The 26,664-nt window shown below is 40.9% G+C and overlaps 2 protein-coding genes across 4 annotated transcripts; one reads left to right on the forward strand and one right to left on the reverse strand.

Moving 5' to 3' along the window:
* The first annotated feature begins 180 nt into the window (after positions 1–180).
* On the forward strand, positions 181–13,192 carry LOC135090752 (carboxypeptidase B-like). The gene is made up of 8 exons (XM_063987802.1): positions 181–4,542; positions 5,736–5,886; positions 7,799–7,945; positions 9,583–9,717; positions 9,839–10,065; positions 11,073–11,218; positions 11,827–11,942; positions 12,507–13,192. Exons 1-8 carry the CDS (start codon positions 4,135–4,137, stop codon positions 12,629–12,631), a joined length of 1,455 nt encoding a protein of 484 aa, XP_063843872.1. The 5' UTR covers positions 181–4,134; the 3' UTR covers positions 12,632–13,192.
* A 141-nt stretch (positions 13,193–13,333) lies between these two features.
* On the reverse strand, positions 13,334–24,615 carry LOC135090751 (uncharacterized). Of its 3 annotated transcripts, XM_063987800.1 has the most exons (3): positions 24,210–24,615; positions 20,667–22,328; positions 13,334–19,233 (listed from the first exon to the last, which is right to left on the reverse strand). In XM_063987800.1, exons 1-3 carry the CDS (start codon positions 24,218–24,220, stop codon positions 19,221–19,223), a joined length of 1,686 nt encoding a protein of 561 aa, XP_063843870.1. In that variant the 5' UTR covers positions 24,221–24,615; the 3' UTR covers positions 13,334–19,220. The 3 variants fall into 3 exon arrangements, with proteins under 3 accessions (XP_063843870.1, XP_063843868.1, XP_063843871.1); XM_063987798.1 differs by having other exon boundaries at positions 13,334–22,328; positions 24,210–24,613; XM_063987801.1 differs by lacking the exon at positions 24,210–24,615 and adding an exon at positions 24,083–24,101 and having other exon boundaries at positions 13,334–22,328.
* Positions 24,616–26,664: the final 2,049 nt, after the last annotated feature.

Consider the following 26,664-nt stretch of genomic DNA (forward strand, 5'->3'; position numbering starts at 1 on the left):
CACGTGTCATAACAACACAGGGTAAACACAGACTAAGTGATTATAAGACCAACTGCAAATATAACACAAACAGCACCAGACGATGTGGTGGTGGTGGTGGTGGTGGTGGTATTAATAGTAGTAGCAATAGTGATGATGTGGTGGTGGTGGTGGTGGTGGTGGTGGTGGTGGTGGTGGTGGTGGCGGTGGTGATGGTGTTGGTTGTTGTTGATGATGTTGATGATGTTGTTGTTGTTGTTGTTGTTGTTGTTGTTATTGTAGCAGAAATGTTATAAGTAATGGTACGAGTATCATGTAGAGCAGCCTCAAGAAACAATAACAACAAAACCAACAACAAAAGCAACAACAAACAATAGTAATCATAATAATAATAATAATAATAATAATAATAATAATAATAATAACAATAATACCAGCAGCAACAGTAGCATTATCAGCTGCGGTAGTATCAGCGGCAACAGTAATCACAGTAATAAAAGTAGTAGTAGTAATAGTAGTAGTAGTAGTAGTAGTAGTAGTAGTAGTAGTAGCCATAACTGTTACTCCCATCACAGCCCCCCTTATTCCTGACCGCCACATTTCAAAACTCTACGCGTCACTCGTTCCATTTTTCACACCACTAAATAACCTCTGGGAAAAAATAATAAACCCATTGCGTAATCTTCCTCCATAGCAACACCGGCGCGGCACTCGGCCCATGGTTACCTGCGCGAGTGTGGCCCACCTGCATACACACACAAACATACACAAACACACACAAGGGGGACGGGACATTGCAACAGACTTAATCCTACGTTCATTTTTTTTTTTTTTTAATGAAGCAGCAATGTTTTTTTTTTCTGAGTCTAGGTTTATACAATTTCTTTAGCCAGTCACACTTACGTTTGTAATAAGCGAATAAGTAAATAAGTAAAACAGAATAGAACAGAAAAATAGATAAATAAATAAAATAAAATGAATTAATTAATACATAAATACATGAGTAAATAAGCATAGAGGGAAATGTTCAATTAACTCATCCTATTTTGAATTCGCTTAGCCTTCTGTTTTTGTTTTTGTTTTTTTTCTTGCGGACCAAACCTTTTTATGTTGTGTCGTCCTTTTCACAGAAAATTAACAAACTATAAAATTTCAGTGAATAAGAATAAAAAGCCAATACATTCACTAAAACTCAGCTTAGCAACTGCTGATTTATGGCTCTGTTTTTTTAAATACATTCGCAGTCCATTTACATAATCATGGGCGAGTAGCCAGAAAGGAACACGATAGCCGCAGATTAGCCAGCCGTTGTGAAACTTCAGGAAAACTCCAGCGCATCCTGAGACAAACAGCTGCGGTCGCGGTTGTCAGGCGAAGACAACTGTAGCGTGCGGTGCCTGGGGCGTGTTTCCATGCGTGGCGAAACAAACCCCAGCACAGCCGCTGCTAAAAGTCATCTGTCACACTTCCACTGTATTTTGTTTTCCCTCCATCAAAACTCCTTAGAATCAATCAGTTCTCAGATTTTGAGTTGTTAACGGGTTAGAGGATTAGGTTAGGAAAATATGGTGATGAGAAGAATCGTGGTATGCTAAGACTTTTTGACCGTTACTACACCAGACGCCTCAGAAAAACCCGTCCTGTGCATGTGGCTATTCCCGAGGCGGCGGTGGCGGCGTTCGGGGAAGCATTGTGGAGACCTCGAGGAGCGATGCCCGTTGCTGTGTCCCAACCAAGGAGAAGCAACCCACCCCCTCATTCCTCACTGCTTGCTTACGTCACTCACGGCCACGGCTTCACGCTCACGCCTTGCATTCATAAACGCCTCCGGGAACAGAAAAAAAGATATTACTGGTATTCCTAACTATAACAATCATGGCACTGTGGAAAAAGGGAATGTGCTAGGTGGAAGTGCCAGTGATGGACAGGTGGAGAGTGCCGGCGTCTCAGTGTCTGGTGTCCCCCGCGTTATGGCACGCCCGAGGAGCTGTCACACCGTGTTCACGTGACCACTTCTGGGAAAGGGATCGGGAGGAGGAGGAGGAGGAGAAGAAGAAGGAGAAAGAGGAGGAGGGTGATAAGGACGAGAGTTGGTAGTGGTGGTGGTGGTGGTGGTGGTGGCGGGAAAGCGGCCCTTCATCCGGGTGTGGTGTAAGGCCCTGGTGTGTCCCTGAATGCTTGACGCCACGCGTTCTCCTGCTGGGGGAGTCGCCGATGTGTGGGTGGGTGTGCGCGTGTCTACCCCGCCAGCGCGGCCACAGAATACACGTGTCACAAGGTCCAATAACTAAAATAACTTCATAGTGAATAAAATCAAATATATTGAATGAAATATTACCATTTTTAATGCAATAACTAAGAATAATGGTAAAAACAACAACAACAACAATAATAATAACTTCATAAATACGATGCAATAAAACTAATCAAACATTACGAGCCTTTCGAATACAATGGTCAATGAAACATCCAAGCAAGTCAAATTAGATAAAAATGGTGAATTTTGATCCTTAATACAATCAATAAAAACAACCCTGTAATGAAAAAAAGATAAAATTAAACTTGAACCTAACCATTAATTACACTAAAGCAAAGTAACATCAAGTAAAATCTACGAGCATTACCTATTCTTAGTCCTGTACAGTGACGGTGATGCGCCTTACTCCTGATCCGCGGAAGTGGGATTAAGGTTTGTACATACCTGAATACACCTGAACACATCTGGGCACACATGAACACACCTGAACACACCTAGGAACACCTGAACACATCTGGGCAAACCTGAACACACCTAGGTACACCTGAACACATCTGGGCACACCTGAACACATCTGGGCACACCTGAACACATCTGGGCACACCTGAACACAACAGAACATACCTAGGTACATTTAGTGAGAGTACCATATGGTGGGCTACATGTCACCTTAGCTCCGTATCTTCAGTAGCCAGGGATACGAAGATGAGGCCGCGGCAAGGCGTAGACGCGTTCCCTTGAGCTCCACAAGTGCCTCTTAGAAAGTTAGGGACGCAAAAAAAATCGTGCAATATGTTGTAGCACCGCGACAGATTAGCGTGTCGCCAGTGCCTGCATGACCACCTACAACTGGATGACTGACTGGTCCGCATTCTCAAAGGTTTCGGCGCCTCACCTTCATTCCTTTTACAGGGACTGCCACGTGTAGGCCTGATGGCTTCTTGCAGCTTCTCTTTTTTTTTTTTTCATGTTCTTATGTTCCTAATGGGCTCTTTTGGAAGGTATTGTGGTTTTCATGGTGTTTTCGTGTTTCCAGTGATGGTTTACTGGGGATTATGCATCATCAATTAAGAAAACACCCATGAGAACCTGACTAATCATCTCTGTAGCCTCTGAAAATTCCCTGAGAAAACGGTGTCAATGAATGCAGGTCACTATTAACTTTTTCCTTCCGTCGCGCTGCCCCGGCGGCCTGTGCGGGGTGAAGGCAGCACAGTGACACGCTCCTCAGGGTTACTGGTAGCGTGTGCGAAGGTCAGGGATGGTTGAGGGGGAGAGAAAAGGGGAAAAGAGGAAGGAAGGGGAAGGAGAAGGGACGATTTGAAAGTTAAGGTCATCCATGTTATGGTTTTGAGGGCAAGGCGTGACCTCTGTAATACAGACGTCACTTCCTGAGCACTGACCCTCACGCAGGTTTCCCCAGCCAGGGACCAGCGCCTGGACACCTGCTGCCCGCCGCGCCGCATCGCACAGGCTTATATAAAAACTGCCGCGTCACGCCGCCAACCAGTAACGTTACAGTCTCCGGGAAAACAACACTGAGACGCTTACCACAAAAAATAAAACTGCTACAAACACAACAAACGGAAACTTTATGAAAGAACTGGATTATTTACTTCAACAAACAGAAGCGACAAGATTGATGACGAGGAATACACTTGTTTACAACGTATACGTCCCAGCTTTCCACAAGACAAGATTGGTAATTACTGGAACAGCGCCGCAGAGCAAGACAGCGCCGTGAAGAGACGACCGACGCACTGCGCCGCCACGTAGAGAAATAGAGAGAAAAAAAAAAAAATCCAAGTCGAAACAGACCAAGTTCCGAGCGAAGGACAAACTCCTCACTAAGTCTTCCATTACAATCCAGAGAAGAAAAGATCGGTTCAATCTGAACAATGACGCGATGGACGGCAATACACACCCCTCTGTCAGTGCTGGCTGTGATGGCCACGCTTCTGGGAGCCGCCCTGTGCTCGCCCCTCCATCATCCCTGTAACTCAGAAGACTCGGACGTGCCCTGCGACACCTTTAGCGCCTCAAGCAACCGGGCAAACGATGGCCACTCCAGCCCTCCCTTCCCTGCCGTCAACAGGGAGAGTAACGGGGACATCCAGCAGCCAGGGCACGAGGCGGTCTCCTACACAGGATACAAACTCCTCCGCGCGAATGTCGAGGCTTCCAAGCTGCCCCTGGTAGACTCTCTGGACACCGCGGAGGGAGTGGATCTGTGGTCATGGAGGAGGAAAGGGCGAAGTCGCATGTTTGAGGTCGATCTTCTGACGCCCCCCGCCGCTGAGCCCAAGGTGAGGAGCTGAGGAGCGTGCAGGAGAGTGTAGGAAGGCAAGGTTGTGGGTAGTTTGGCTAAGTTGAAGACATACAGCTAGTGAGAGGAGGTAAATACGGATGACTAAAAGAAAGAGGAAAGATTGAGGTACAGAGAGAGAGAGAGAGAGAGAGAGAGAGAGAGAGAGAGAGAGAGAGAGAGAGAGAGAGAGAGAGAGAGAGAGAGAGAGAGAGAGAGAGAGAGAGAGAGAGAGAGAGAGAGATGGAAAGGATTAGATTGAGAGTAGACAAAAAAAATAAAATACCTAGAGAGAAAACAGATTAAAGGTACCTAGATTGAGAGAGTATAGATTAAAGGTGCCAAGAGAGAAAATAGATGAAGGTAACAAGAGAGAGAGAGAGAGAGAGAGAGAGAGAGAGAGAGAGAGAGAGAGAGAGAGAGAGAGAGAGAGAGAGAGAGAGAGAGAATACCTCGTGTGAAAGTAGACAAGGTCATGTAGGAGGTTAATTAGCATGCAACACTCCCCTCGCTTGCTGCTCCACCCTTCCTATGTCTCCCTGTTCCCTTTTCCCAACTTACTTCCTCTATCATATTCCTGTTCCGTCTCTCCTTCCCTTCCTCATTTACGTGGCTTCTCCTTTGCATCTCTCCCTCATTCTCCTCACATTATCTCTATTCTCTCCCTTTTCTCTCTTACACTTATCGTCGTTGGTCATCCTCTTCCTTCTTTCCATTCTCCTATCCTTGCAGTTTCCCCACATGTTCTTCCTCTCTCCCTTCATTCCTTGTTTTTTTTCCTTCCTTCTTTCCTCCGCACTCTCTCCATCCTTCCCTCACGCCCTGCCTCTCCTCTCCCATCTCTCACTCAACCTTCCAGCTTCCAGCCACTTCACACTACCCATCACCTTCTTTCTTTGCTTTCCTTCTGTCCACTGTGTGCCTCTTGCTACGCTTCCCTCTTTGTCTGCCTGTCTATCTGTCTGTCTGTCTGTATGCCTGCCTGTCTGTTTGCCTGTCTGTCTGCCTGCTTGTTTGTCTTCCTTCTTGTTTGTCCGTCTACCTGTCTGTCTGCTTGCCTACATGCCTGCCTGCCTCTCTGCCTGCCTGCCTTTCTGCTTGTTTACCTGCATGCCTGCCTGCGTGTCTGCCTCTCCGCCTGTCTTTCTGCCTGCCTGCCTGCCTGCCTGCCTCACGCCACGCTCCTCATTGCAGGTAAAACAGGTGTTCTCGGCCAACAATCTGCCCTACCAAGAGGTGATCAAAGACCTGCAGGACGCCATCAACAAGCAGAAGGACGAGTTTTTCTTCAGCTGGAACCGCCCCGCTCACCCAATGACGTGGGAGAAGTATCATTCCTTTGACGGTAAGACACCAAGCCAACCAAACAACGTGGAAAGAAAGAGGGAGGGAAACAAAACAAAAAAGTCTACTCTTTCTTTCTCTCCCTTGATCTCTCATTCTTTCTGGTTAGATTAAACTTAATTAAGAGAATGTCTATTTTTTCTTCTTTTTTTGTTTGATAAAAGACTGAATTATATGAAAGAATATATACTTTCCTTTCTTTTCTTCCTCTTACTCTCTTTTTCTTGTATTAATAAATGAAACTGAATGATGTTAAAATATCGTACTTTCTCTCACTTTCCCTTTCCTTCCATTCTCTCGTGACACTTGATAAAACTACGTTATGTAAGAGATCTGGCCAAGGGCAATAACATTTAAGGCTAAAAGCTGCACGGAAGGTGCCAGTTCCTTCACAAAATAGTACGAAAGCAAAGCCCAAAATCATGCTTTCTCTTGTGCTTATCGTTTTCTCTTTCTTTCTTGAAAAAAGGGATATCTTAAAAATTCTTCATTTTATTTTCTTTACCTTCCTTTTTCTCTTGCGTGTAAAATTATATAACATTAAAACCTCTCTCTCTCTCTCTCTCTCTCTCTCTCTCTCTCTCTCTCTCTCTCTCTCTCTCTCTCTCTCTCTCTCTCTCTCTCTCCCCTTAGCTACGACAGTATAAAAGGAGACACGCAGCCTTTCCTCTCCCTCCTCCTCGCTGTCACACTTTAGATAACCGAGTCAGGTTACCTCGGGAATAAGGGACAAAAATTCCTTATCCCACAGTTTTTCACTTTTACTCTTTTTTGTTCAGTCCTTGGAAAAGTTTATTAATCTGCTTTTTTATATGTACATTTTTCAGACTCGTATTTCCTTTCCTTTTGCTTTACTTTCATGATAGAGAAAATATTTATAAAAAGAAAAAGAGGAAATTTGGAACTTAAAGAATGCGTCCTCCTCTCATCACCAGCAGGAAGAGGAGGAAGAGGAGGAGGAGGAGAGAGAGAGAAGGACGAAGAAAAGGGAATAGACAGATGAAGGAGAAACAGAAACATAGAGGATAAACAGAAATTGGAAGAGAAGAAATAAAGGTAAAAGAAAAAATAGAAGAAGAGAAATAGAAGAGGACACACACACACACACACACACACACACCGATAGCTCTACTGCCACTACCTTCCATTAAGTTAACGGCGTAAAACCGGTGTTGCGTAATCACAGACTTTGAAGGTCAGTGGAGTGGCATTTTTGGCATTCATTTTGTGATGCATATAACCTTGACTGAGTTTGAGGCTGAGCCCGCGCCGCCACGTACGCCTCAGAGAGAGAGAGAGAGAGAGAGAGAGAGAGAGAGAGAGAGAGAGAGAGAGAGAGAGAGAGAGAGAGAGAGAGAGAGAGAGAGAAACACAATAGAAAAATAACAGCAAATGAGTTACACCAATGTTAACGAGATGAAAATTAAGCAAATTCTCCCACATACACCTGCCTCCTCCTCCTCCTCCTCCTCCTCCTCCTTACCTTGCTCATGTAGCAGGTGTTATCAAAAAATTAATTTATCTTTACCTCTTCCACCTCTTCTCCCTCATCGTTCATCTTCCTCCTCCTTCACCATCTATCACCCTCCTCTTCCACTTCATTGTCCTCATCCATCTTCTTCCATTTCTCCTCCTTCACTGTCGATGGATCTACCTCTCTTCATTACCTCCCTCACCTTGCCTCCCCCTTCACCTTCCCTCACCCCTTCACCTTCCCTCATCCCTTATCTTCCCTCTCCCCTCCACTTTATTCAGCCCTCACTATCCCTCACCTTCCACTTCCTTCACCCCTTCACCTTCCCTCACCTGATTCATCTCACCTGGTTCCTCTCACTCTTTCATCCCCTTCATTCCTTCACCTCTCTCACCCCTCCACCTTCCCTTCCCCTCACCTGGCCCTGTCATCCCTGCAGAGATGGAGCAGTACCTGTACTTCCTGCAAGCAGAGTACCCCCACCTAATCACGCTGGAGGAAATCGGCCACTCTTCAGAGAACAGGTCACTCAAGGTCGCCAAGGTGTCCACCGGCCCAAACAGGACTGCTGTTTGGATTGATGGAGGTGAGTCGCCGTCTATTTTCCCTGATGCCATAGACTTATTGTTGTGGCGCCAGATTTTCAGTCAGTCAGTCAGTCAGTCCCTCTCCGGCAACAGGTCTGCTATATAAACTGACGGAGTGAATTGTGGTCTATTTTTTCCTTGCTGCCATAGACTTCTTGTTGTGGCGCCACCAAATTTTCAGTCCGTCAGTCAGTCAATCAGTCAGTCAATATCCTTTCTTCGGTGCCGTATGGTATCGTAGCAGCGCCATCAATCAGTCAGTCAACATCCGCCAAAATTTCAGTCTATCAATCTATCTATCATTCTATCTATCTTCTTTTCCTGGTGCTGTAAGACTTCATTGTTGCGTCACCAAATTTTCAGTCAATCAGTCAGTCAGTCAGTCAATCAATCACTAAATCAATCTTCTTTCCCCGGCGCCATATGATTTTATTGTTGTGATGCCAAAATTTCAATCAGTCAATCAATCTCCCCCCTGCGCCATTTGGTCTCGTGGTTGCGATGCCAAAATTTCACTTAGTCTTTTTGCTTTCTTTCTTCTCTTCTCCTCTCTTTCCCTTCTCTCATTATTAAGATTACTGGAAGCGAGTCTCAATACGTCTCTCTTATTCCCTTTATCATCCTTCCTCACTTATCTTCTCCCGTTTCTCCTTCACCGTTTATCTATCCACCCCAGTTTTTCACCTTCCCTCTCCCCTCACCTGCTTCCAGTCACGTAAAACAGATGGCGGACTAGCTACATGAACCTATGGGCTTATTAACTGATTAGGCTCCCATAAAAATAAATGACCAGTTAACTACTTAATTACTTAACCACATGAATCTTAACTAATTACTGATTCAGTCATCAATACACTCAATATTTATCTGAGCCATTAACTAACGATCTAATTACTAACCAGTCATCGAGTATATAACAAACTGACAACTTGTTTATATGACCGACAAGCTAACTACCTAATTACTAGTCTGTCATTACATCCACATCTAGCAAACTGAATACCTACCTAGCAGTTTAACAAACTGTCTATTGACTAATCATATATCTGTAAAAAGATATACCTACTTATTTAATTTACTAACTACCATATTTTCTAATTAACCAGCCATTGTAATTATATCAAAGAAACAGTACTTATTTCATAATTGTCTCACTACCTAATCACCACACAGTTGTCATGATTCCCTCAGCATAATTCCCCCCACTAACAGAATAAGTAACTAACTAAATCCTTAACTAATCTGTGACAAAGCGCACAGCTGTCATGGCTCCCTACACAGACTCCCTTCAAACTCTCCTTAGTGGCGTGAAACAAAACCATCTCTTAAGTTCCCCTGCCTCATATAAAAGAAAACGTACTACTGGAGGGTATGTAAAGAGGGGGTTCTCTTTTATACTAACTCACCTTATCCTTTAGTTACCCCTCCGACTACTAATGACATAACGTCTATCATTTGAGTAAGCCTAGATGATTTTGCTCAAGAAAATAAAACCAGACACACACAGCTTCGAGTCACTACTTTCGTTATTTGTTCAAAATTATAAACTTGCTTCTCGGTATTTCATAGGGCTTGAGGAGAGGGCGTGTCAGTGAAAGTCAGCTGTTCCTTGGCTTATTTTCACGTTACCTCACAGGAATGCACGCCCGGGAGTGGATCGCGCCCGCCACCGCCATGTACATTCTATACCGTCTGGTCGAAAATGCCTGGGAGTTCCCTGAGCTTGTCAACAACTTCGACTGGTACATTCTGCCCATGGTGAACCCCGACGGTGAGAAAAGACCATTGCTGTTTATACTACAAGAGTCAAATATTGGAATAAAAAGGACATGCCACAGCAGCGCCACGTGACACCAGAGATGCGTCGCCCTAATCAATATTCTCTCCAACAGGTTATGAATTCTCCCGCAGCAAGGACAGGTTGTGGCGCAAGACTCGTTCCATCAACCCTGACCTCCCGCTGTGTGTGGGTGTGGATGCCAACAGGAACTTCGGGTACAAATGGGCCACTGAGGGGTCCTCCAACAACCCCTGCAGTAGCCTCTACCACGGCCTCAAGCCCTTCTCTGAGCCTGAGACCAAAGCCATGGCAGACTTCCTCCTCACCCACAAAGATCAGGTAAGGCACTTGCTTCATTAATTAAATATTATAATAATGGAAGTCTACTCCTGGCACAGTGTAATGCATCAGTAGACTTGTCATCTCTAATGACTGCACTAAAGACTTTATTCCGAAACGCTTCTGTCCCGCACCTCCGAAACGCTTCTGTCCCGCACCTCCAATACACTCAAAAGACCCTAATTGAGTTGCATTTTTTCTTTTTTTTTTTTTTTTTTTTACTGTTCAAGTGACCGATTAGCAAGATTTCTATATTATTATCCAGAAGACACTCTAGAGAACCCGGCTATTTACCTCAGTGTTCTTTGAAAATAGTCGTGCTAAGAGAGAAAAGCGTTTCAGAATTCGTGCCTAAGAATTTGATAAAACGAACCCCACGCGATTACTGTGAGAATAGGCCACTTGGGTTGACACGTCTTGAGCCATGAGAACACAGGCCAGGAAGTGAGCTGTGAGCCTCTGACCAGATCAAAGAACAGTGCCTCACATATCGGCACCATAACGATCACTTTTGAATCCTCTGTTATGACCACTACACTGCCACCACATTAACTTAACTGAAACTCTATATTTTCCTTTTCCTGTATCACTACTTTTTTTTTATCCGTACATAATTTTGATAGCCGCTTTCGACCTCTTCGCGGCCCTGAGAGGTGATTCCATTTCTTCTTATTGTGTTCTAATGACCATTGTCATAGCCATGGGCCACGCAACGCACCACTAGTGGAAATTAGTGGAAGAAACTCAAGGTGGGTGACGTTCACAGCGAATGTCGGTGGATAAGTAAAGAATATTTGGCTAAAGCGAGTATCAGGTGACTATAACGTATTTCCGTCGACCCTCGATCTTCCGACATGGGATACTAGCATCAGCTCTATCTAGCACACACACACACACACACACACACAAAGGCCCTTCAACGCGCAGCCATAGTAAGCTTTTGGGCTCGGTGATTCCTACTTATTCATTCTCTTCACGTAAACAAACTAACCTCCGTTTCTCCTCAGCTAAAAGTGTACGTGACCTTCCACGCGTACTCCCAGATGTGGATGACACCTTGGTCCTCCTCCCACACGCCGGCTGCCAACAACAGGGACTTACTGGAGGTGGGCGGGATGGCGATAGAGGCCATCAGGAGCTACAACGGCACCAAGTAAGTGTTTGGATTGGTCTTGGTTCATGGTCCTTCGACCCGTATTCCGAACGCTTTGCTCTCTCATCACCACTATTTTCAAGGGATAAAGATGATTAGCCAGATTCTCAAGAGATTCTCTTACTAATAATGTAGAAATTTTGTTAATCTATCACTAGAGCTATAAAACCACTCTTAAAATCCAGTGTAACTTTAACTAGAACTTTAGTAATCGAGTGTTTCAGAATTCCAGTTTGAGACGTATACGAGGCGCTAATGCCGGTTTAGGATATTGATATTCACCCTAGCATGTATATACCTTAAATGCATATACCTTGTCGTTTTAAGAATAAATCAATACCAGTAAATTACATCTTGTTCTCACGCAGTAGTCTCTCTCTCTCTCTCTCTCTCTCTCTCTCTCTCTCTGAAATTCCATGTAATCCTTGAAACATTTACTTAAATAATGTATTGACAGTGAAAATAAGATACGTATATAGCTAACTAATAGCGCAGTACATTACAAAATGAACCTCAAACTTACCCCAAAACAGGTGCACCATACTAGTCTAGGTGGCTGGGAACTCAGCAGGCTGACAACAGGTTAATTAACTTTTCCTCTCACGCAGGTACACCATTGGCACAGTCCCGGACCTGCTTTATTTAGCGTCAGGATCTTCTATGGACTTCGCTTACGGCACCGTAGGCATCCCTTACTCATACGCCCTAGAGCTGAGAGACAGAGGTGAGCACAAAGATCGTTTTTCGTTCTCTCTTACGCGACGCGTCTTTTGTTGTTATAACTCTCTTTGTGCCTCCGTCTACACTATACAAAACCTATCATCACACCATTAAGCATTTAGGCCTTCTGGTTTCCTTAAATTCGGGTTGCGTAATTTTCCTATTACTATCTCGTTTTTATTATTGTGTATGGACCTTATATCATTACTTCGTAAAAAGCACATACACAATAAGTTTTTTTTTTTATTTTTCGCATAGTCTGTTCTTTTCTCATAATACTTAAGGCATCAACTCCTGCGATAATTTCCATACTTTCAAGTGTTACACGCTCTTTCATCCCTTACACGACGAATATAATTATCCGCAACCTTAAAAGCATTGTACAGTATCTTTATAAACACCTACAAAGAAAACGAGGAGAGGGGGGAGGATAGTCGTGAAATAGGCTTACAAGTTTCAAGCCAATGTTTGGAAGAGGCTTCATAATTAAATAACTGTCCCAGTGGTTAGTGATCAAGATGCACCAATTAATAGTGCAAACTGCAAAGGTTATGTCTCCATCTTCCAGGCAATTACGGGTTCATCCTGCCCAAGGAACAGATCCACCCTACGGCGCAGGAGACCTTTTTGGGCATCAGGGCCATGGCAAAAGCAGTCTTCCACAAACTGTACCCAAACAAAAAGTTCGCATGAAACACTTCAAACCATCACCTCATACACCCGCCCACACATACTTTACCTTGAATCACTTCATTATTTTGGCGATTAAATTGTACATGAAAGATTACAATACAAATAGCAACAATGATTCCCCAGTCCCCTTAAAAATTAGCACTTTAGTATTATTTTTAAGGAATATTACCCTTTACTCCTTGCAAGCATGACATCAGTACCCATTAATAATTATCCAGTTCTTATAAATCATGAAATTTTGACAAATTAATCTTTTAAATGTACAAATGTCTAAAGATTGTGCCATCAATAATCTTAAAAAGTCTTAAAGTAACTAGCAATAAGTCTTCCAAGAAAAAAAAATAGAGAAAATTAAAATGCGTTTTAAATGTCTCAAGTGTCAGTGGTGCAAGAGTTCTCTCCACTACCAGAGTGATTTGCTCCCCTTGTGTGTTTGGAATGTATGTAGGTATGCATACTTCATTACTTATATTATTTATTCAATATTTATTCACTTCACTATTTATTCAACACAGATCACCATATTTATGAACTACAATAATAAAGTTATACATAATGTCTGGTCATTCCTCTTTTTCCTATATTCTAAATGTCTGAATAAAGTAACATGATAAATATACATTGCTCTCTCTCTCTCTCTCTCTCTCTCTCTCTCTCTCTCTCTCTCTCTCTCTCATGGGAATAAATGAATGAATGCACTCATCCAATTACCTCCATTATTATTTACACTGTACATACAAAGTATGGCATACATTATCACAATCAACTGAACATGGATTTAAAATAATGGAACTATTTCATACTGGCATTATCTAACAAAGAATTCCTCCATACATATACATAGCCAAGAACTTAACCCACTGTGCTCACAATACATAATTGCTTACTCATATACATACATACCAAGCACATTTTGATTTAAGTATTCTTTTCCATCCCTTAATTTACTAAAGTACAGCAAAGCCTATAGCACAAAACACAATTACAATATAAAATAAGTCTGAATGCATTTCCCATGCATGCACACACAAGCACATCCTCAGCCCTTCACCCTCACAGCAGGAACAGCTCAGCAACACAACTATGCATTCAAAGGTCAGCAAAAGTACGTAATGTGCTAAGCCAATCTTCTCATTCACTCTTTCACTTTTGCACTTCTGGCAAGCTGCACATCCCCACAAATCCCACAAACAGCACAGTGTGGCTGCTTCAACTGCTTTCTGATCTCATTCCTTCTTTAAAAGGTTTCCTAAATAATTTCCTTACATTCTTTTCCTTGTTCCTGGTAGAAATTAAGGGTCCTATTTCTCCATTTCTTGTTTTTTTTTCCTTTTTTTTTGCTATAAATTCAGGTTCTACACATAATTTCCCTTCTTCCTGCTTAAAGTTCCGGTTACACTATAGTCTTTTGTATCTTTTCCTTGTTTTCATTTTATTTATTTATTTATTTTATTTTATTTTTTTATTTTATTTTTTTTCCAGTGATATGGTAGCATTCTGCTGTGAATTTTCCTTTTCTTTACTTTCATATATTAAGGAAGCATTTGCTTTCACTAACCATACTGCAACAATAGTGACATACACACACCACCAGGAATCTTCCCAGTCCGAAATAAACATTTGTTCAGGACAAAATATCGTTATGCTCTTAAAATGCACCAACATTTCTATCTAAAATTAGAGAACATATGAGTAACCCTTGGCCAGACCTGTCTTACCACCACAAATTTCATTCAAACTCATCATCACTAAAACATGAACACCTAAAGATTCACCTGTATGATCTTCAAGTTTTACCACAAAATAATTTTTTGCATGTGCAATTGATTCATTCTGAAAATGAAAATATAAAACATGCAAGCAAGCATGAATGCAAGAAGAAAAGAATGAAAACCAACAAAAACTAAGGAAGAAAGGCTGGAAGAAAAGTAAGATGGAAAGATAGAAGCAATTAAGAGAGGAAAGAAAATGAAGAGCTAAAGGGAAAGAAGCCACATGAGTAACTGCTTTAATGACTGAACCCCACTTCTGATTGGAATAAACTTGGAATGGAGCTTACACATGCCAGGCCCAGGAGTAAAGATTTACTGGAAAAGTAAGTACATACATTTCAATACATACAAAGTATTGTCAATATATTGTATGGTCAAAAATAATGTCACAATAAAAAGACAAAACATGACTCGTTATGACAAGCTCTAACTTTATAGGAATTCAATGTTCTCCAATGAGAAAATAAAGTGCCAGTAGAGTGGTGCCTGCATTCATACCAACACTGGATTCTGTAGTACATACACACAAAATGACAATTGTTTTTATAACTAATAAAAATGCTATAAACTCATAAAAGTACATACACACTTACCATAGTGGGATCTGACAGTTTGTCAATACTGAATGAGGCCTTTCAATGAGATCCTTAGTTATAATAGCAACCAGTCAGTGATCATTCACCTGCTGACCGTGTTGTCTAACAGACAATGATGACAGCACGCCACTCACCGCTCAGCAATGAAGGCACTGTGTCACTGTGATGCACTCCCAGAACTGATCCCACAAATAGTAACAGCACAGCATCTCAGAACTTCATCAGAATGTTTAGCACACAGGCATCACCTCTATAAAAATCCTTCCTATGCACATCCTACAAACAATAGCAGCACAGCATGGTATCATAAAAATTCAAAAGCTTCCCACATTACTGAAAATTCTAGCACATTTAGCACAATATGTCCAAGGCAGGAGCAAAAAGCATTTTTGAGGTAAATTTCCTACAATGGTCCAAAAAAACTATAACATGGCACTCCAGTTGCCAAAGAATTCTGGACATCTCCTCACAATAATATAAAGAAGCTGAAGCACAACCAGAGTAGTAATTTCTTAGCAAGCTGAATAAGTCTGCATACTCAGCATACAGCAGAAAGCTCTAGGTTGAAATTCCAGGATGGATGGCATAATTTGTATTTGCCTCCTCTCACACTGTACCCCCTGTTCACCTGGCAGACAACAGTTATGGAATGTTTTGCCAAGTTGTGACCTTGCAACCCAGGAATGGAAGGTTATCAAATGCCTGTTCATAAGAACCCTGTGAGATTATCAGCAACAAGTCTCCATTTTACTTCTGGCCTTGAATGCTGTGAAATCCTCTCACTTTCCCCTACACCCTGTTCTCTAACATGACAGGACTCTGTCCTCATATTTCACTGTAAGTCATCATCTTGCACCCACAGCAAGAAAACTGTCACTATATTTTGAGAACTTTCCGGAAGTTCAATACATAATTACGAGGCAGACTCAATCATGACACTCCACCTCTGTAATTACTGAGTGTGTCCCTCACGTACCACTAATGCTCCTGCATGTAAGCGAGGCCATCATTCAAGTCAACAAGGATGGTGACAAGAAGGGAGCCTAATGACATGCAAAGTTCCTTGTAATTAAAGTAAAATATAAGTACATGAAACTTCCCTAATAAAATACATGACATACTTATGACAGCATATGAAAATTTATATAAAAATACAGCAATACAGCAACTGAATATAATTCTAACTCAGATTACCTGTGTGAGTGCTGAGATGGCACATCTCACACCTGGCCAAGGTGAGACACCCCTGCCTCAACACAAGTCAATCTGAGGCAGATTGGCAAAGTAATGTCTACAACTGGCCTCCATTAACTACTTACATAATGTACAAAATTACAGCCAATACAATACAAAGATGATGTATCAGAAATCACTCAACAGATGCAGAAAACACCTCAAGACACTGCTACTTCACACAAGTCATACATCAATCAACACGTCTCCTGTTAAGCAAGAAAATGCCAACATAGATATAATGATGTACAAGCTTTTCCATTGCATCAATATATATATATATATATATATATATATATATATATATATATATATATATATATATATATATATATATATATATATATATATATATATATATATATATATATATTCAGCTGCCTTTTGCATAAATGTTCACAATCAAGCTACTAAAGAGTAACTATTTTCAAGCATCAATATACATTTCATTCAAATTAACCCTCATAACAAATATAGCTGCTGTTCATGAAAGATGTCATGCACTCTAAATTTACCATTTATGACCATCATGATTTTCCACAAATGAAGTGAATATTCTTGAACCCCCTCTGATACACCCTGACCTGCTGTAATGAGCTTCTTGCTTCACTCCACAATTCCCAATCATGCAGCCTTCATGAAGATGAACACTATCATAGCACCTTGCTGTTCTTCAGCCCACAGTGAATCTTGTCACTTTGAAAGACTTGATTTTCTATTACCACAAATCTTAGTAATATTAATCAACTGTTTACTTTCCAAATAATTAAGTGGACCCCTTCACTGACTGGAAGGAAAGAGATCAGAAAAGCAGGACAGTTCTGTGGGATTGCAAAGCATGTATGCCTGGAAGTATATGAGTAAGAATCTAATTATCAAGGCCACAAAAAAAAAAAAAAAAAAAAAAAACAGAGATCCCACGAGAAACAACACTAAAGATAACAAGCATGAAAAATTTGCTCTAAAACAAGCATACTCATGCCACTGTACCCACCAGATGTCTTTCTTTGGATACTTAATAAACTTAGGCAGTTAGGACCATTTAATATAATAATGAGTTTGATTTAGCACTTTCACCCTTGATATACTGCATGGTAGTGACAACCATGCCTGTTTAAAAAGACTGATTGTACATACTGGTTTATACTGAACAATGTATAATTCACTGCAATAATACCCATGTCCATTATGTTTTTCCACTGGAGTTTACTTCCTGATTTTCTTATGCAGATATTGCCACAATCTATAATTTTAGGCAGGTCATAAGTATTGCCAAATACAGGGTATCCGATGAATTAAGGTACATACTTCGTGATATGATAGTTCTAGTAATTCTAAAAATCTAAGTTGAAAAACTTAATACACATATGCTGTGTTATGCTTTATTTTGCAAGAAATTAACATGTAAGATGTGTGTTGTGCGAACCACTCGCCTGAGTGGGCCTTCACCTTCTTCCCTCCCTTCTCGGCTTGCTACATACTCGAGTGGTGCCACACTGCATTTAGTGATCATTTTTTGTGTACAATCTATGCCATCAGAGCCTTACAGAAAACAACTAGTAAATGACAGATAAAATCTTTTGTATGTATCAGTGAAGAAAATGTACAGGTAACACAGCAATACAATGGTTGTTTAGTGCTACTTTTTAACATACATGGCAACTCATCAGCTTCACAATGACTGCCCAGTGTTCCCGCCAATCCAGAAAATGTCCCTTTAGATTATTTGATATTCTAAGTGACATCAAATTGTGCTACTGTCTGTGAATTTTCCCCCTTTATGTATTTGTGTATTTGTGTTTGTATTCTTGTACTGATGGTGGGGTTTTGTATTGTCATCCATATGATAGTCTTCAGCTGCTCCAATACATTCAGCTGCTGCAGAAGTACTGGAGAAACATCTTCTCTCATGGAGATGCTGACATACTGTAGAACATTCTTGCTATTTGGGTGTCTTCTGTCTGGGTACCTATGTCTGTATTCTGCTGCTGTAGCCCAGGCATTCTCATCACAGAATGAATATCATGTAACAAATATCATCACATGAATATCATGTCCAAATACTCAATGTTACTGAATATGAAAGGCATCTTCACCATAGCAAAAAGATGCACTTTGGCAGTCAGCCGATTGGGGAAGCCTATCACTTAGGATCAAGATATCAAATGTTGGGTGTTGAGGGGGGGGAAGGGGAAGGTGACAGGTGCAGTGAGTTGCCATGTATGTTTAAAAAGTAACACTTAACATTCACCGTGTTACATGTACATTTTCTTCAATGACACATGCAAAAAATGTAATCTGTCATTTGCTGTTTCCTGTGAGGCTTTCACAGCGTAGATTGTACACAAAAAATTATCACTTAAAGCTGCACAGCGCAACTCAGGTACAGAGCAAGGTGGGGAGGGGAGGAAGGTGGAGGCCCACCCAGGCAAGCGGTTCCCACAACACAACTTACACACTAATTTCTCACATAATAAAGCAAAACACAGCATATATGTATAAAGTATTTTCAACTTAGAATTATCTGAACTATCAAATCCTGAAGTATGTACCTTAACATTCGGGACACCCTGTATAAAACATGTAATTCCTAAAGTACTAGACATCATAACATAACTAAGACATCTTAAACCTAGTCAACATATTTGTACACAAAATATAAAAAGAGAAAAAAAAAAACTATAATACTACTGTACATATGTATCACTTCCAAAATTAAATGATAATGATCATCTCTGTTAACAAACACTACTGAATACTGTCCACTTACAGGAAACAAATTGAAACACATACTGCTATTCAATATGGAAAGACTTCATGAGCTGAGCAGATAATGAAGACTAGGGAACTTAAAAACTGTGAACTTAAGGTTGGCTTACATCAGACAAGGGAGCAGTGGAGGTGGTGTGGCAGCAACAGAGAAGCAGCAGCCAGTGTCTGTCCAGCAGGCTCTGTGGTGCCTCACTGCTTCCTCTCCCCCTGAACACTTTACATGGTGGTCCTGCTTGTGTACCAAAATTTGTCAAAATAATGTGTGCAAAATGAGTGTACATATGTGCTAGTATTTTTTAAAGATCTGGATAGAATTTGAATTGTGTAAAATCACAAGCTTATCAAAATATCAAGTTGTGTAAACATTTTGTGAGACTGATACGAGTTTGAGCGTGTTCATGCATTCTGTATTCCTCGTGTGCCACCCATTTCTTTGGGAGAAGGCTTAATGTATTGTAAAATAATACAAAATCAAAATCACAATTGCCTATCTATGGAGGTTGGGTATTCTCTTATTATAATTCCTAAAAAATGACTACAAAAACTGTATGCATAACATGAATGGTGAATGAATGAATATATATATGTAGGTAACATTACCATAGCTGAGTGCAATAACAAAAATTTATCACAATAACCAATAAATAAATAATGATAACCTTATCGGTGATGACCGATAATTGATAACTGGCGGTAAATTTATCGTCCGATAACCAATAACCAACAAATCGATAAATCCAAGTTTCCGATACTAGAGATAACAATATTGATATTTTAAATAAAAAGTCGATAAATCCAAATCTTTATTTTTATATTTATCTTAGAAAACTTAGAAAAATCTTCGAAAAATTCAAATTCAATGTTTATCCTGTCTCTTCACTAATGAAAAGCACTGTTTTAAGTAAAATAACTACATTTGATTTTGAAAGTTTAAAACTTCAACATACTTATGTTCCAAAAGCTAAAATGATTGATTATCAGTGATTTGGAACGAAAAGTATCAGAAATATTGATGAATAGATAAACGGGAAAAATAATTATCAGATAACTGATAACCCGATATTGTTATTGTAATAAATTATCACGATAATCCCCACCTATGAACATTACCATAATGAAACGAACATGAACAAACATCTTAATAGGAAATATGCATATAAGTGGAAATGTGTCATGTTAACTATGATCAAAAAAATTTCTACTACTTCCTTTCAATGATCTTGAATTGTTTAATATTCAAATACTGAACAATTCAGTATTCTTTGAAGCCTAAATGCATAAAGAACATTATGTACAACAGGACACAGCTGAACCACTACACTAAACTTTGGTATGAATCGACATTATGGAGAGGAAGACTAAATTTTACCAATACCATCGTTGTACTTTGCACAAAGAAGCAAAGAATCCTTATTTAAGTGACTTGTGAGGCTTACAATGAGTCATAAGAATGAACCACTCAGTATGTGACACAAAACTTAATAAAAAAGAAACAACATAAGTGTTCGTTGAGCATCAAAATGAAGTTGAATGATGAATCCCAAGTGGTGTAAGTGACCCCATCCAAGCACCTATGATGACCATCCTCAGAGGGAAGATTCAATGGGAGCAGTGACAGGCGGGGGAGGTGGGGGGGCTGTGGGCTTCACCACATGTCCTGACCTGCTCAGGGTGGAGGGCGGCTGTGGTGCTCGTGGTTTAGGGGAGCTGCTGCCACTTCCAGGCCTGGGTGGCACTGTGGGCTTGGTCCTTCCTAGGGTGCCAGTGCCACTAACAGGGGTTCCAACAGCTAGCCTTGCTGGCACTGCAGGCTTCTCAGGAGTTGCAGGCACTGGTGGGTAATACTTTGACATCATTCCCTCCCCTTGTGATGAGGTTGGGCTGTACTGAGGGTAATGCTGTGGTCCTGTGGGCTTTGTGAAGGCAGAGGCTGGAATGAAGTCTGGTGTCCCCATGCTGAGCCCTGAGGTGGCCAGGGGTGGGGCAGGCTTACTCTCAATGTTTACTGTAGGTTTCTGTGGTGGGGTGGGTGCATACTGAGCAGTGTTACCCTGTGCAGCCAACATCTTTGCCTCTATCCGCTTGTTCATCTCCTCAAGGTCTATGTATTCATCTGTTCTCATTGAAGGAGGAATATCATCTTCAGAAATGTTATGAAGTGAGCCTCTGCTTCTTGCTACATTCAGCCTGCTCCCTGGTCCCTTTGGCATCAGCTGCTGGGTGTTCTCCTCCTCCACCATGTGCAGGGATGCAAGACTCATGGACCTCTTGGCCTGGTAGCTGCTGTCCAGTTGTTCATCACTGAAGTTATGAAGGGAGGCCAAACTCCCAGTCCTGCTGTATTTGCTCTTTTTACTTGAAGTATTACTAACTGTGTCTGGGTTCTTTGACACTCCTACATGATTAAGGGATGCCACACTGCCGCTCTTCTTCTTACCAAATACCAAACCTTTCATTTTATTGTACAGGGCTTCTGGTTCCTCCTCAGGTATCTTTTCCTTGCTTCTCAGGAAGGGTTTCTGTAGGAAGGCAAATGGATCAACATACATGGCCCTGGGCTGATCAACCCTTACAGGCTCTGGGGATGGGGGAGCCTCAGGAATGGGTTCACACTGTAATTCTTCAAAGCCAATATGCAAAGGCTCAGGATGCTTTACAATGGGAGGAACAGGAGGCTTGGGGGGCGGGGGTGCAGGACGGGTGGGTCTCCTCTGCATTGGGGGTGGCTTGCGGCGGCCAAACACAGGTATGGTGTAAATGCTTTTCTTGCGCCACATGAGATCACAGTCAAAGAACTCACAACAGTCTTGAACTGGATCACTTAAACAAAACTTCATGCAAAGTCCCTTCTTTTTGCGGTCCAAACTCTCAGTATCTGGCTGAGGCTCCTGGGAATAGGTGGCTCCTTCCTTTGAGGGAACAAGGCGTATTGGAGTCCATGCCTGGTTCCCATTCTCAAAGCCATGGCTGCTTGTGCCATCTGCCTCTACTCCTGTTGTCTCCTCTTTCTTTTTCCTTTTCTTCTTCTTGCAGGAGTGACATGGGCAGCATCCACATGGGTTGCTATTAGTATGAAGGTACCACTTGCAGGAACAAAAAGCTGCCACACTAAATATCAGCACCACTCCCACGACCACAGCAATGATCACATACAATTCAAAATTGTCAATCCTTCGCATTTCATCAGCCAAGAGACAGTGTTTGTATTTCAGGGTTTGTTGGTAATTCTTGTGGCGCCGATAGTCAAACTTGCACACACACTCATGGAACTCAAGAGTGGCATTGGTGTGCTTTGACCCACACACCTCCAGCGGGTCCTTCCTCCTGCAAAAGTGACCATCATCAATACATCTAGATTTATATTATGTTTAAAAGTACCAAGCATTGAGACTTCCTGTAATTGACTTGTGCATGACTGGCAATTTAAATTAATTCAGTCTGATTTACTGAGCATGGACTTGGGAGAAATAAAGGAGACAACAAGTGTTATGAAGGAGACAATGTGTTATGAAGGAGACAGTGAGTGTTACGAAGGAGACAGTGAGTGTTATAAAGGAGACAGTGAGTGTTATAAAGGAGACACTGAGTGTTATGGAGACAATGAGTGTTAGGTGCATCAGTCTGGAGACATAAATAGATAGACTGAGTTTGGGAATACTGTCAAGATGGTGGAAAGTGATAGGATGAAAAGTTATAGATTTGAGAGCAATTGAAATGTTTTACTCATAAAAACTGAAAAGACAGATCTATGTATGTCATTACTATACGTTACAAATATTGAAAAAATAAATAAATAAAATTTATATATATATATATATATATATATATATATATATATATATATATATATATATATATATATATATATATATATATATAAATATATATATATATATATATATATATATATATATATATATATATATATATATATATATATATATATATATAGATAGATAGATAGATAAATTATAAATATCATATTTTTTCAGATTAGTATACAAAATTAATTAACATCTTACTGATTCACCAATAAAAACAAAAGTATAATCAATAACAAAATAATAATAATAATAATAATAACAATAATAATAATAATAATAATAATAATAATAATAATAACAACAACAATAATAATAATAATAGCAGCAGCAGCAGCAGCAACACCACCACCACCACCACCAACAACAACAACAACAACAACAACAACAACAATAAAAATAATAATAATAATAATAATAATAATAATAATAATAATAATAACAATAATAATAATAAACAAAAAATAACAAGCAGTAAACAGCAACAACACATCCTTAATGGAGTGCAATAAACAAGTGATAACAACAACAACAACAACAACAACAACAACAACAACAACAACAACAACAACAACAACAACAACAACCAACCAACCAACCAACCAATAAGAACGTTCCATGCGAATTTATGATCACAGCAAAATTTTCCTATGTGCGCTAGTTACGTATGTATTCCGAGAAAGGATGTGGTAAGCACGTCCTTCCTGGAGACCAACGAAGCCTGCACATCCCCAGAACACAGTAAAATATGTCAATAAATAAAAGTCTGACTGCATGCATAAAATAACCCAAGAGTGGAAGGAGACATCAACAGCGCAAAATTAACGTTATTCAAGTCACCGCTTCCTTTACACTCCTTATTGATAATGAGGTCGCCATTCTTTCCCGAGGCCGGACACAGGTGCAAGGCTGCAATCCCCAATGCAGCACGTGGAAGGAAGGCTAGGGATAGAAATACTCCCCATTGTATCCCTACGATGAGTCAAGTTGCAGAAACCGAGGTGGCGACAGCAGGTGGTTGTGAAAGACATCAAGCACCACCAGTGATCGTCATAACACACGGCCTTGCTGCTGCCTTCTAAGTGCATCACGCTTTCCCCTCCACACTAGGCAAAAGAAAACACTTGTAACGTAGACTGGGTATGTGAGTGGGCCAAGGGGGAAGCCGTGGCGACATGCGGGTCTGACGCTGAGATGAGACCCAAAGGTGGCCAGTGGCTGGAGGGGAGGTGCGGGTACACCACTTCCCTCACCTACCCATCTCAAACAACGCCTTTTGTTTTTTCCTTCCATCACCCACTCCGGGATCCACTTCTCGTCACACACATGCAGGAGGGCAGCTCCACATGTTGCTACGCCTCATGAAAATAGACTCAAGTCTTACCACGCTCTCATGGTGGCGGTATTGGGAGGAATAATCCGTCACAGCAAACACAGCACAACCCTCACTCTGTACTTTGACGCTCTGTCGGCTCGGAGGGCCTGCCGTGCAGGTCTCACGCGGGTCGCCTACTGCTCACTCTGGTAACACTTAAAAATCACCTTATTGCACTCTTTCTATAATCATTTCGAACATTTTTAAACGTTATAACAATTCTATAATTCAACTGTTATCTGATAAAAGATCGATGCATCCAAGAGGACCTTTGAAGTCAATAGTTTAAATGGGATGGTGGTGGCGTCTCGCAAGTACAAGGAGGAGGAGGAGCGGGGCCGAGCTAACCATGACGCCGCGATCCTCACACTGCGCTCACCACGTTGAAGTTACTTTACTACTTGTCCAAATAATGAACCTGTAATAGCAGCTGGCTAGCAGTAGTGTTTGTGGCGCGCTTGCTTTTGTTGCGTAAGATGATGTTCAGTATCATTGGAGGATTTCGGTCGGGTTATTTTGATCATGATGGCTTAATGCAAGAGTATTATGCATATCAGGTTTCCAGTACAATAACAGAGCCGTCTTAATTATTGCTTCTAGAATGTCATATGAGAAAAAGGCAAACCATAAGGTCCCAACTTGATAATCTGTGCCATCAGCGCTTATCTATCATACTAGCGTTCTATTTACACTAGTGAGTCAAGACTTCAATTTTATACTCTTCAAATGGATTCCGTAATTTCGAGTATTTCCAAACTAATATACCGGTTCTTTAGGGCGTGTATAATTTAAAAAAAAAACCGCTGAGGAAATTTATGGGCGTCATAAAGTTCCTGTTTGTTTGCCTCGGCACCCTCACGGTTTCGCAAGATAAGTTTAAGTGCCTGACAAGAGTTCTCTGTTAAAAGGAAGTGCCTAAGACAGGTTGCCATCTCTAGGAAATATTCACGTCTGAAGTCGCCGTCACAGACCACAATGTGAGAAATTCTACACAGTTTACTTTAGAGCACAAGCATCTTTGTAAGCTAGTAAATAATCCGAGAGATATGTGACATAAAATATTTCTTACTGGTTCCCAGGCATCACATGAGTCACAAGTAATAGCTAGTAATAACTAGTAAATAACGTGCAAACTGCACGTAATGACGAGAATACGCAAATCCCAAGGATATTGCAGCGAATTTCCATAGACAATTAACATATTACCCTTAGGCGCAGGGGAAAAAAATAAATAAATAAATAAAAGCGGAAATGAGAGTTCTTCAGGGAAAGCTTGTGTAGACCAGCTCAGGTTACAACAAACGTGGGAACCATCATGAGCTGCCACTCCGTTAAGATGAAACCTGCCTCTGTGAGGTCTGAGGAGCCTGAGGGAGAGAGAAGGATGTGAAGTACTGCTAAAAGGATGAGTATTGCAGTGTATAATGTGTAATCTGAAGGCATAGTCTTGCTTATATTGCTTTTCTAAGTGCATCAAATAAAGTCAGAGAGAGGCTGTTACGAAAATTTGAGCGAGACAGTGACTTTATCGTACAGAAGGAAAGTGAAGATGAATTGAATTAATGAAAACTATTTCATTTATATCACTGGAGCTTATTTCTACATCTACCTCTGTGCAATAGAATTAGAGGCCATCCACTATAACTTCCTGTTTCTTTCGTGTTCCTATTTATGATCACCTCTAATAACCCCGAAACTGGTTCCTGTATTATTATTATTATTATTATTATTATTATTATTATTATTATTATTATCGTTGTTGTTGTTGTTGTTGCTGTTGTTGATATCACTACTATCACCACCACCACCACCTTCATCGCCAACGTCATTATCATTACTTCTGTTACTAATGTTCTTGTAAATAACTATTTAACTTTTGAAATATTCCCATGACATCTCAGCTTTTCAAGAATCACTCTAGTATTCTTCTTGTAAACCCGAGATATGAGCATTTCCTGAATTCCCCGACAGAGCAACACCCTTTATTGTAACCAACAGACTGACGCTCGCGTGATATGCGTCCATAAAGGAACACACGCAGTTCATAGTGGCTGGGCAGAGCATTAATAAGGGTGTGGGACAAGACAGGATGGTGGTTGTAATGAGATAAAAGGGCAGTCGTTATCTTCAGTTAGTTTCCACAAACATAATGACTGGCTTAGACCCTCCTCACGCAATCCTCTGTTTTTATGGCACTACTTGAGGCAGGTCCCAAACTAAGTTAACAGGCGTGTCCGAAGGCGTCCACTGAAATTACCCCTGTCGCGTATCTGAAATGCTTTAGGTTTTCATGTAAGAACTACTTTCAAAAGCCAGAAAAATGATTACTTGAGTTTTTTTATTTATCTATTTATTTATTTTTTTATTATTTCTTTTATTTATTTATTTTATTTATTTATTTTTTTGATGATGCTGAATCCATGTTAAATGTCCACATGCTCATGATAATAGAAATACGTACCCT

The sequence above is a fragment of the Scylla paramamosain genome, chromosome 36, assembly GCF_035594125.1.
Source record: "Scylla paramamosain isolate STU-SP2022 chromosome 36, ASM3559412v1, whole genome shotgun sequence".
Classification (NCBI taxonomy): Eukaryota; Metazoa; Arthropoda; class Malacostraca; order Decapoda; family Portunidae; genus Scylla; species Scylla paramamosain.

Coding starts and splice junctions, on each gene's coding strand:
- LOC135090752 (XM_063987802.1), top strand. CDS start 4,135: ATGACGCGATGGACGGCAATACACACCCCTCTGTCAGTGCTGGCTGTG. Junction 7,946..9,582: donor TGCTGTTTGGATTGATGGAG/GTGAGTCGCCGT, acceptor GTTACCTCACAG/GAATGCACGCCCGGGAGTGG. Junction 9,718..9,838: donor GCCCATGGTGAACCCCGACG/GTGAGAAAAGAC, acceptor TCTCTCCAACAG/GTTATGAATTCTCCCGCAGC.